The sequence below is a fragment of the Rhipicephalus microplus genome, chromosome 6, assembly GCF_043290135.1.
Source record: "Rhipicephalus microplus isolate Deutch F79 chromosome 6, USDA_Rmic, whole genome shotgun sequence".
Taxonomy (NCBI): Eukaryota; Metazoa; Arthropoda; class Arachnida; order Ixodida; family Ixodidae; genus Rhipicephalus; species Rhipicephalus microplus.
In genome coordinates, this window is record NC_134705.1 from 68,609,478 (window position 1) to 68,621,716 (window position 12,239).

The 12,239-nt window shown below is 45.0% G+C and overlaps 1 protein-coding gene across 5 annotated transcripts in view; it reads right to left on the reverse strand.

The window, feature by feature from the left end:
- LOC119167607 (uncharacterized) overlaps window positions 1-12,239 on the reverse strand; it is a 234,744-nt gene that overhangs the window by 133,654 nt on the left and 88,851 nt on the right. For all 5 annotated transcript variants that reach the window (XM_075866042.1, XM_075866040.1, XM_075866039.1 and 2 more), the window contains one exon: window positions 7,452-7,490. In XM_075866042.1, the coding sequence (XP_075722157.1) occupies window positions 7,452-7,490 (39 nt within the window). The remainder of the gene's footprint in view (window positions 1-7,451; window positions 7,491-12,239) is intronic.

Genomic DNA, 12,239 nt, shown 5'->3' on the forward strand with positions numbered 1-12,239 from the left:
GTGCCTGAGCAGACCTGTGTTTATAGAAATTCAGATTTGGTACCCGGCAACGCAGCCTTGTGATAGCTACTTCTTGTTTTCGAGTGCGGCAAAAGTCTCTTCGCCAGGGATATAATAAATGGCGATATTGTGTAGAGTTTGTTAGTGCTGAACCTTTAAAGACTTGCATAAGCGTACGTCTGCGGAATCGAGCAGCAGTCACATAAGCGGATGATGGACAGAGTGGTAGAATCGTTTCGCTGATTGACGATTTAGCTAAGGAATTACTATTTCATTTAGAAACAAGCCTTTGTGTCCAGGCACCCAAACTAATCGTACTTTTCTCAAATGCGCAGGTACTAGTGCACAGAACGCCTTTGTTACGTGATTATCAGCACCAACAGAAAGTGCCGCCCAGAGAGATAGGGAATCTGTTATTATGACAGCTGATGTAATTGCTATATCTAACTTGCGTAACGCTAGCACCACTGCCAGAAACTCAGCCACAAAAATGTGTATGAAATCGGGTAGTCGAAGGGAATAAATCCAATTTAAAATCGGGCTGAAAATGCCAACCCCTGACTTTTCGTCGTATTGTGATGCGTCTGTAGCAATATAACAACGTTCGTTGTAATTCGGCGCAGGTGATCTTGTAGTAAACCATCCAAAATATTATGGGGAAGTAATTTGGCATTACTAGAAAAAATGTCGTCGAATTTAATTTCCACCGGGGCTAAATTATCACGACTCGGCATGATGTCGCATATACGTACGTTTAGAGGCTCCAGTAAATTTTGCACAAATATAATTTGTGGCGTGTGAAATCGCGGCCATCTAGCAGCAAAAAAACGATTCCGGGGTGGAAATAAAGGCTGTTTCTGAATGTCGTAATGGTGATTCATAAATTATTAAGAATTTCTGAACAGTCAGAAGGCGAATTCTACAAGAAAGCGGAGGGACCCTCGATTCGAGATACAACACATTGTTGGCAACTGTTTTGGGAAGGCCAAGTCATCTTCCTTTTCTATATTTGAGCTCCATGCCCACTGCCCTCGTTACAAAGCAAATATTTTGAACTTGAGCTGTAGCAGTAGAATTCATGCAAATTGCAATATTGTGTTTACAAAAGCCAGACTTCATAAGTGTAATGAAACCTTATCAGAACAACAGGTAGCGAAGTTAAGCTACGTAAAGAGAACGTTAATTCTATTCAAGAATGTGTGTAGTAGCAACTGTAAAATTGATGTGAAGACCATAAAGTTGACAAAACAGACACTTGTAGATCGACGGAGGCGAACCTTCAGCCTATAGAAAATGTTGCGATGCTTTGCCAAGTGAGCTATATAGTGTCGGCGGTCCCCTTGTGTAAGTTACGGGGTATTTATATATGTCCATGCATATGTGGGAGTACTGGTCAGTGCCACTATTAGAGAAGCCGGAGAGTGTGTAACACTTTCAGTTGCAAGCTTGCGCCACGTATCATGCTATTCTTTAAGGAGTCGGCTGGCGCTTAGTTAATAGTCGCTTACTACACGAAGGCATCAACTCTACCGGAATAAGACGCTCGTTACAGTGATTGAAGGAAGAAATTTTTTAAAGCTGGATTCTTTAATCAAACGTTACTGAAACGAGCAGATAATATTATCCGCATTAGTCATTAAGCAAACCAGAAGCAGGTGAAGTGAGTGATGCCATGACCTTACCAAGTAAACGAAATGCGAGAGTAACGCGATTTAGCTTTTACTTCTGGCCCTGCGGTCAAGCCAACGTAGACATTCTTCCTTGCACTAAAATGCTTAAATTAGCAGGGCACGGAATGCAGCCATGTAAAGCAAAGCAATTGCACAAAGTAAAAAAAAATTAAAGTGATATGAAGTGTGGAAACGCGTTAGCACGAGATAGAAATTTACTACTCGCATGTGCACATTGTTAAGTTTGGCCCAGAAATTCGTCTGGGCAGACGCCATTGTGCGTAAGCCGGTCTAATGAGGAAGCTCTCAATCCCTTCGGCGCCCAGTCTGCCAGACGCTGTCGAAGATTTGAGCAATTACCCAGACCATCTGGCAAACGAAGGCGAGTTCCGATCTTTCAACTACGGACCCTTTCATCGTCCCTTCAAGCAGCAGTGGTGCCTGACGACCTCGGCAACTCATCTGGAGACGGGGAAGCTGTTGTGACCGGCGCTAGAGCTGACGGGGGAGCGGCGCTCTTTTGATCCTCAATCAAGTAGCCGACCGGCCGGCTGCCTATGACCGCCAGGCATTGTCCGGAGGATGAGACCTCGTGTCGCCACGACATCGTAAACCGTTCCAGAGAGGACGACAAAGACAGCATCTTCCTTGGAAGATACCGTGGCGGCCGCTGCGAATCGCCCCGCTAGTTAAGCGAACAAATCGGCGGACCCTTTAATGTATGCTGTCAGGATCGTGGGACCTCTCGGCTAGCGGCACACACACAATGAGGAAGAGCCACACTGGCGCCACCTTGTAGTGCAGTGATCACGACTCAATATTGGACGTTCACGTGGACCATGCATGCTCATCCCCCTCACCTGTTGTGTGTGTGTGAGTGGTGTTCCACTCGGAGAGGAGGAGCCCGACAGGGCTTACAACGACGCCGCTGAGTGCTGGACGTCACTCTGAACCATGTAACGGTTCAACCACCACGCTCGTGGTTTGTGAAACCTCTAACCCTTCTTTGCTGTAAATACGTGTAAATAATGCCATAAACATGTTTGTTTTTGTATCCTCTTCTTGTCAGCGTTCAGTTCCTCTATCATTACACCACGCTACCACAGGAGACCGGGTAGACCCCCATTCGCAACAACTGGTGGCAGCGGTGGGATGCCATCAGCAACTTCCTCCTTCCTGCGACCTTAACAACTGGTGGCAGCGGTGGGATGCCATATTCTGCAACTTCCTCTTCCGACCCTTAACAACGTCAGTTTGGGTGAAGTGTGTTAACGTGAGCAAGCGGTAGCATACGATTGAGCGCCGATCGCTGGAAGATGAGGGAGAAGAAAGAGTTCGTTATTCAAACAGACCCAAAGACTATTATTCGCATAATAATGGTCTAAAAACGTCTTATTTATGTCGGGTTTGCGAAGAAATGAAAACGATAGATCATTTTTTTATGATGTCGCCGATATTCTTATCAGCGGAAAAGATACCTGGTAGCTCCACTTAAAAAATTAGGATCAGAAGTAAATGTGGCAATTGTGGCAATGATTTTATCGTTTGGCAGCAGTAAATTTGGCTATAGCCACAGGGACGTGTGCTCTGCGGTATTTGACTACATAATTGAAACAAAGCGATTGCCATGCTAAAGTGCCTATATATATATATATATATATATATATATATATATATATATATATATATATATATATATATATATATATATATAATGAGATCCAACAGACAGTAATTCCAAATAATGTACTGGGGAAGTTATTAGAACCAATAGAATGTAAATGAGAAGAAAGAAAAGTAGATGAAAAAATAACCAGTCGTGAGCAGGAATCGAACATACGACCTTCGAATAACGCGTTCGATGCTCTAACCACTGCGCTATCACAGCGGCCTTCCCTCCATCCACTTTTTTGGTTTATATGTGAATTTAGAAGTAGGAGTGACAGTCAGCGCAATCTATAAGCCAAGCGATGAGTGTGAAAACACTCTTTTATGCGCATGTTTGGCGTCACGTAGCACGTGAACTTATTATGAGCGGCCAGCTGATTAATAGTTCCTCGTATACAACCTAATGACACCAAGTCTTCCAGTACGAGACTCTCGTTAAATGAAATAAGGGAAAGAATTGTATACCTAAGGGCTGGTTTTTCCGTGTTTTAACACAATATAATGAGATCTAACAGACAGTAATGCCAAGGAATGTACTGGGGAAGTTATTAGAACCAATGGAATGTAAATAGGAAGAAAGAAAAGTAGATGAAAAAATAACCAGTCGTGAGCAGGAATCGAACATACGACCTTCGAATAACGCGTTCGATGCTCTAACCACTGAGCTACCACAGTGGCCTTCCCTCCATCCACTTTTTGGGGTTTATATGTGAATTTAGAAGTCGGAGTGATAGTCAGCGCCATCTACAAGCCTAGCGAGGATTGTGAAAACACTCGTCGCTTGGCTTATAGATGGGGCTGACTGTCACTCCTGACTGTCACTCCTGACTGTCACTCCTGACTGTATGGTGTTTTCATACTCGTCGCTTTTACAAAGAAATATTATTACAAAGAAATAGTGTCTAGTATGAGATTTTCAAGTGTACGGTTTTCAAGAGAATACCTTGCGATTGTTAAACGAAAAGAACTGTATTTCGCTTTATGCGACATTGTATTCCCTGTGCCGTTGTACAGGTCATTGTACGGCAAAGGCCCAGACACACACGTTTTGAAGAGAGCGAAGAAAATGTATGTACAGCCTGGAGCAAAAACTTCTTTTTTAAGTTGCATACTGGTACATTGCCTGTGAAAAAATTTTTGGAAGGAAAAGGATGCTATTTGCCCTGGGGCACGCATTGCCTAATTTGTAAGCTCTGAGAAACCATAGACCATGTGTTTTTACATTGCTGGGAAGGAGTTTAATTTTGGGATGTGCTTCAAAGGGCTCTTAAGAAAGAATTCCCGTTGAACCCACATGGGATTCGGTTCATGAGTTTACAGGATGAAGATGGGCTGCCATTCGACGCAATTGTGCTCATGGGCCTCCACTCGTTGTGGCGTTCAAGAATGGCAGGCTATCATTTTGATAATAAGGCGCGGCCTGCTCGAGCCTACTTCAGAGAGAGCGTCCACTGGTTTGTTGAGATTCACAGAGCGGTACCGGAACCACCCAACTGGCTCTCAAGAGTAGAGCCACTGGTCACGTTACCAGAATTTTAATCCGACGATACCAGCATCACGCTGGTTGACAGCAATGTCATCGTATGTACGTGGTTCATGGTGTGGTTTTGCCATCAGTGTTGTTTGTGTTGTATGTTATGTACCAAAGACAGGTATTAAAGAAAAAAAAAGTGGTAGCTCAGTGGTTAGAGCATCGAAAGCGTTATTCGAAGGTCGTAGGTTCGATTCCTGCTCACGGCTGGTTATTTTTTCATCTACTTTTCTTTCTTCTTATTTACATTCCATTGGTCCTAATAACTTCCCCTGTACATTCCTTGGCATTACTGTCTGTTAGATTTCAATAATATTGTGTCAAAACACGGAAAAACGAGCCCTTAGGTATACACTCCTTTCCCTTATTATATATATATATATATATATATATATATATATTATTCATTTTAGATCCACCATATTACCTTTGTCTCGATCACACCTGATAGCCTGCATCGATCGCTGCCCAGATATACTCCTTTTTTCGATTTTTGGCTTTTCTTTTATATAACTTTTTCTCAGTCCAAAAATACTTTGTGTTTGTGAAATCATAAACCCGTTACCTAAAGATCTTGCCGCCCGGTTCTTGGACGACTTTGTGGGTGTGTGCCAGAGTAACAAGGATAATCATCATCATCAAAAAGAGAAAAATACGTGGGGGACGTGGGTGGGTCGTCCAGGTGACATCGTTCACGAACACTTGACGGACATTTGACAGACCGGATGGCTACCGATTCTGCATCGTATCTATTTTATGTTCTACTTCGATCTGCAGCTTATTCTCTTCGCCCCGCCACGGTGGTCTAGTGGCTAAGGTACTCGGCTGCTGACCCGCAGGTCGCGGGATGAAATCCCGGCTTTAGCGACTGCATTTCCGATGGAGGCGGGAATGTTGTAGGCCCGTGTACTCAGATTTCGGTGCACGCTAAAGAACCCCAGGTGGTCAAAATTTCCGGAGCCCTCCACTACGGCGTTTCTCATAATCATATGGTGGTTTTGGGACGTTAAACCCCACAAATCAAGTAAAAGCTTATTCTCTTCTGCAGCAAATTTACGTTTGTCATGCCAGATTAAACTGAATTAAGCACGTTCGCTCACGAGAGGTGCACGCAAATTCCACGGAGTGAATATCTACTTTTCTGTCACCAATACTCTAACCTTTTCTTAGTTGCTTCGATCGCAGACGCGTTCACCTTTCCATTCTTGTCCCTAAAACGCAAAGCCTCTTGTAGGCTTGTACCCTCACGTATACCTGGGTGGATATCACCGCATTCAGTCAGAACGTGTTTCATTGTTTCCTTAGCTCCCCACAGCATGTACAGTGTCCCTCTTCTTCACTGACTCTCGCTTGATGACTACGCGTTTTAAGGCAACCTGATCTCGCTTCGAACAGTAAAGCACTTCCCATTGAATTTTCGTAAAACCTCTCCCGCCTTCTTTCATTCTTGCCCTTTCGGTAGTTACCGGGAGCTCAAATCATATGCACACAACTCCATCTATAGAGGAAGTCTTAAACTAAAAGGGGATATATACTACTATTTCTACTACCTCTACTACTTCTACTGCAGAGGAGGGAACGACCTACAGCGTAAGAAGCTTCGCCCCTAAATTATACAATCCCCGTTCCAGAGCTACCAAGCGTGTTATCTCTGTCATGAGTGGCTACAGTATAGCGTTAAAGCTAGGCAGTATTATATCTTGCCCATATTACCACCCCGTTCGCTACTAGGGGCCAAAATACCAGGCGCGTGGCAGACTCCCCCCGCTTTGTTGCGGCTTCCACCGCAAAGAAATATCATGCGTCCAGCGCGGCAATGCCGCAGCGCGCGAGTTCACCACGAAGGGCCCTAACTACTCCTATGTATTCGAGTGGTGCTTTGAACACTCCGCCGATTCTGGGTCGCCCTAGCAAAAAAAAAAAAACAGGCGGCGTTTCCTTAGGCACACATTGTTGCCATTTCGTCGACGCTTCTACGCTAACATTCGCTAAATATCTTACATATCAAGTGTGATGGCGTCTATGGGATCATCAGGAAACCCTATGTCGAAAGCTGTTAATTGAATTGAATTGACTTTATTTCTTCTGTTTGTGACAGAAAGGTTGCTTTATCTAGGGATGCAGACCGTGCAGTCGTATTTCAAATTACACTGAGATTTAGCATTGCACGTTTATTGAAACGCGACCACCACAGCAGCTAGTGAGTCGCATAGATTAACTCAGTAGCCGAAGACGTTTGCTCATAATTTGCTTGTCTACAAAATACGGATACTGAGCAATAATTTTAACGTGAAGAGGCCACCTGGGACTGCTCCTCAAGGATGTTTTTCGCGCTAAAGTCTCACAGATCCCTTTTCATCATAGTTTTTGTGCCACATCTTCTGTCACAATCCTTACTTCCATTTTCGTGTTGTATGATGACCGCCATGGTTAATTTATCAGATAGGCAAAGTCATACACATTTATCACCAGTGTAATTCTTTGAACTCACGTTGGCCGATGGATTTACCCTGTGCATCAGGCAGATGATCTATTTTATGTTCTGTGAACCTTAACATTGCTGTTTAGCATGAAACACTTACCCTGTCTGGACCAGGAATAGGGCTTGGTAACGGCGAGAACTGAAACAAGTATGGCATAGCAATTTGTAATACCAGATACCTGCATGCGAAAAAGCACATACTCTTTAGGTGTATCATTTGCAAACTTGGAGAAAGAGTTGTTTATAATTCATATTCTCCTATGAACACCTTCTATCGGAAAGATTATGTAGCAGCGCACTGCTGATGTGAAAATGTTGCGTGATTCTGCTATAGAGAATGCAAACATTTAGCTGCTGGACTATTACTTGGTAGCTCTTTCATCATTTTGCTGTGCTGTCAGTTGATTTTTCATGCCCCGCCGTGGTGGTCTAGTGGCTAAGGTACTCGGATGCTGACCCACAGGTCGCGGGTTCATATACCAGCTTCGGTGGCTGCATTTTCGATGCAGGCGGAAATGTTGTAGGCTCGTGTGCTCAGATTTGGGTGCACGTTAAAGAACCCGAGGTGGTCGAAATCTCCGGAGCCCTCCACTACAGCGTGTCTCATAATCATATGGTGGTTTTGGGACGTTAAACACCACATATCAATCAATCATCAGGTGATTTTTCATAAGTTAAATATTATTTTTTGCGACAAGGTTTTTTTGGTTTCTGTATTATAACATTCACGCTGTCTGGGTGCTTTTGTAGGGTTTATTTTATTTGGGAAATTCCACACACGAAATGTGGTAGCCGTAATGTCTGGCCTACTCCTTCATGTAAAATTTGATTTTAAGAATTCTTTAATGGTGAAAGGTATAGTAATGTGCGAGGTAAGCAGGCTGTGAGACTACACTTCAGTGCTCACTTGGTAGAAATTTTATTCTGTGTATTACTACTTTGTTGCACACACGTCGAAATAGTCACTGCTGCGACTCAGCTCAAACATTTGTGAAGTTCACATGAACTTAAAGTGCCGACCATAATAAGCCTGGTTTATCGTCCACTCGTATGTGCTATGTTGCGCGATAATTCTCACAGTAAGCGTTGAATACCTGAAATAACAAAACTAGTAGTGGTCAAATCCGAGTTGAATGATCGAACAAAGTAAAGTAGTACATTTGCCAGAGAAGGCCGAGATTTAATTTCAATAGTCAACCTAAAGTTATTAAAATATTCGTGATATATAGGGCGGACTCCAGTGGGACGCAAAAGAAAGTGCGACTACCTTACCGAACGAGTGAATGCCGCTGCTCTCACGTGCCTAAATCTGACGGGAAAATCAACCTCACCAAACTCGCTGCAACCGACTCGTGTCGCATCGGCAGTAACAAGCAATAGGTCTATAAATCACAGCAAGCAGTAGCGCAAATGTCCCACGCCAACTACGTGAATCTGCCTAGCAAGATCCTGCTCTTGCAGTCAGAAGCCTGCTTACCTCATACAGTGGCGTTATTGACAGTTTGGTAAAGCGGCACTGGGAATTCACTGGGTGCCCATGCAACGCATTTCCTCAGGTTTCACAATGTAGCGTAGGTGCAATACGATGGCTCTCTTCTAGTGAAAAAAAGGCAGCTGTGTAGGCATCTTCGCCCAAGAAGCGAGAGGTTCAGAGGCATATTTCTATGCCAGTCAAGCAGTATTATTGAATACCGCAAAAGTGGCAGGTGGGACCACCAAAACATAGCTACGCGTGAGCCAACATGGCGTTTTCTATGACTGTTGCGGTGCAACAGGAAAAAGAATGCTCACTGACAGAGTAGAACTACACAAAAAAAACGGAACCCGAAGAAATACTTCACAGCATGACGGCTGAGTACCAAATGCTTGTTTCATCAACGTTTTCATCGAAGCTAACTGGAAAAGATGAGAAAGAAGAACGTAATATTTTACCCACTGCGGTGGTCTTGTGGCTAAGGTACTTGGCTGCTGACCTGCAAGTCGCGGGATCGAATCCCGGCTGCGGCGACTGCATTACGGATGGAGTCCGTAATATTGTATGCCCATGTGATCAAAATTGGGTGCACGTTAAAGAACCCAGGGTGGTTGAAATTTCCGGAGCCCTCCCCTACGGCGTCTCTCATGATCATATGGCGGTTTTGCGACGTTAAACCCCGCATATCAATTAGAACATAATATGCGCATGCAACTTATGCTCATGAAAAGAAAAGATTGCTCTTGTAACTAGATTTACAAAAACTCCCTATGGTGAACTAGAACTGCTGTGTTTCACTGCTATAGCATCCCCCATTTCGTGGAAATCACCCGACATATCACACAGCATTCCGAGTAGCCCGCCATCTCTGTCAGGACAGTTCGATGCCCCGCATGCGTTCCAGACTCTCCAATAATAAATTTCCGTTTGACCCAACGCATACCCAAGAACGAGCGTGCCACTACGAAAACACGGTGTTAGCTTGAATGGCAAGCAAGAAGCAAAGTTGCATTGGCTAGCAAGGGGCTTCAGCCAGAGTATGGCTGTACTTCCCCTAGAAGGGTGACCTTTTTACGAGTACATGTCTCCAGTGAGAGCAAGTGATGCGAACAGTGCGTAGCTTTCTCAACTGAACTACATTTTCTAGGGGCTGAAAAAAATATTCAGACAATGAACTTGTCTAGAAAATACCGACTTGAAGAACACTGATTTTACTGGCTCTTTATGGTAGCGTACGCTTTCCTCCTCCCCCCACACCCACGGTCCCCGCCATTCAAAGGTTGGCTACCCTGCTTCTAACATCATTATGTGTTTTCAAAGTACGTCAGCTTACGTCTGCGCGTGCATGTTTCTTCTTCTTTCGTCATTTGTTTTTTTTTTCTTTCGCTTCAGTAAAGCAACCAGTTGCCAGTCGGCACTCGTGTTCACAAGTCGGCCTTTGCGCTTCCGCTTTCGCGCTGTGCCGGTCTGTAGCGAACGGACACGCCCAACTCTCATTTTGCTGCAATAATTGCTAAAAGGATACAGAACCACGACCCCACCAGCATCCTAGATTTATAACAAAATATAACTAACATCCAGGATTTATAACCAAATGCACTCTGTAATAAACTATTATCCTTGTAAGTTTTATCCAACACTGGCAAGCAATGAGCTTCATACAAAAATTTGTTTACAAGAAATTTTTACGATAGGTTGACCCGCATGAACCCTCATGCTACCACGCACGTAACGCCTTGCTCTCGTGCAAACTCAAGACTTCAAAGCCCTTCAAGAAGGCGTGATAGGTAAAAGCGCGGGCAATGATTACGTCAGTCATATAAAACGTCGTTTTACCTGGCCTAGTTCAAATGTTATCTACGTGAAAGAATGTGCCTCTTGACACAAAGTATGCATGGCGAGACGGGACAGCCTGTTGAAATTAACTGGTAATCACGCGGACATGGCAAACATATTATGCAATGCAGTGACACATCATTTTGTAGTAGAACTTCAACGATCTGAAGCTTCACACACTTCAGTGAAACTTGCGGTTTGCATGAGAAAGAAAATATAGTGTCATTTTCTATTACCAAGTTCAATAAACATCAGCCAGGAGGCATACAAGTTTTGAAAGAGGTACTTGAATCCATTGAATAAGGTACGTAGAGTTACGTACTCCTAGGAGTTTGAAACCTGCCATCGTTACGTTGTGCGCATTCTGACATTCACGGAATACATCTCGGCTTTTCACTCACATAACTTATCACGGCGCTGCCCTGCAGCCCCCTCGTTGCTTTGAATAGAGGAGAGTGTCACGTAATCACGCTAGCATTAGGAAATCAGCACAGGAATGAAGTTCTTTCTAAGAGGCTAAAGTAAACAGACGTGTTTAGAATGTTCCGCTAACCTCCAACACAATCGCCTTACTATGAGCGGCCAGCCTGCCAATTAAATTCTTTGAGACTCATCTGCCTCAGCTGCTTACGGACAGCTCTCCACCGACTTTCGAAGGGCTAAGCTTGTACGAGCTCGCATATGCACCACTTTAGTGACAACCCAAGCAGACGATCCCAGTGGGCCACAAAGGCAGCGTTGGGAGCTGCAAGCCACGTCTGCCACCGGTGGCTGGCTGTAAGAGAAGGCCACGGAGGCCCCAGGAGCCTCCGACTCGCTAGGCCCAGCCACTTCACCTGCTGCTGGTATAGACGACCATCCTTTGGTACCTCTATCGACAACGGACCGGGAAGAGATTGACGTTTCTGCGGCCTTGAGCAAGAGAAGTCGCGACGACGACGCTTCGTATAGCCTGCGCAAGGAAGCCCACACCGACACGGGTGTGACACCCTCGTCTGATCATTTAAGCTTCTCGCTAAACAACCGGGTGAGTTCTTTTGCCGCTACTGCTCCTTCTCAGACTCGAAAGAGCTCTGGCGACAGCGTGGTTGCCTCCCATCCCCCTCTCCCATCCCCCTCCTCACCGGTGTGCCAACCCTTCGCCGGCCAAGGAAGACATAGGAAAGAGCGATGGTACTAGCGACCACGGCCGACGTGACTTATCCTGCTGTTGTACGGTTCATCCGCTACCGTCCGGCCTTTCCCGGAGCACGTTCAAGAGATTGCTGCACCTGACCATGGCCTCTGAGATGGCGGGCGCGTGGCGTATTTCTCTTCGGCTTTCCCAATCGCCGCGCTCCCCAGTAGAACAAATGTGGGCCGCTTTTCGCCCCGGGAAGCAGTGAGAGGGTGTATTCACTGTGGATCCGGCGGCGGCGCAGGTCGCAGCAGAAAAGCGAGCGCGCGTGATTCCAACGTGAGCATGATATTTAGGGGCGAAGGTCCTTAGGTCGGGGGTCATGCGTCCGCGATGTATGTAGTAGTAGTAGTAGTAGTAGTAGTAGTAGTAGTAGTAGTAGTAGTAGGAGTAGGAGTAGT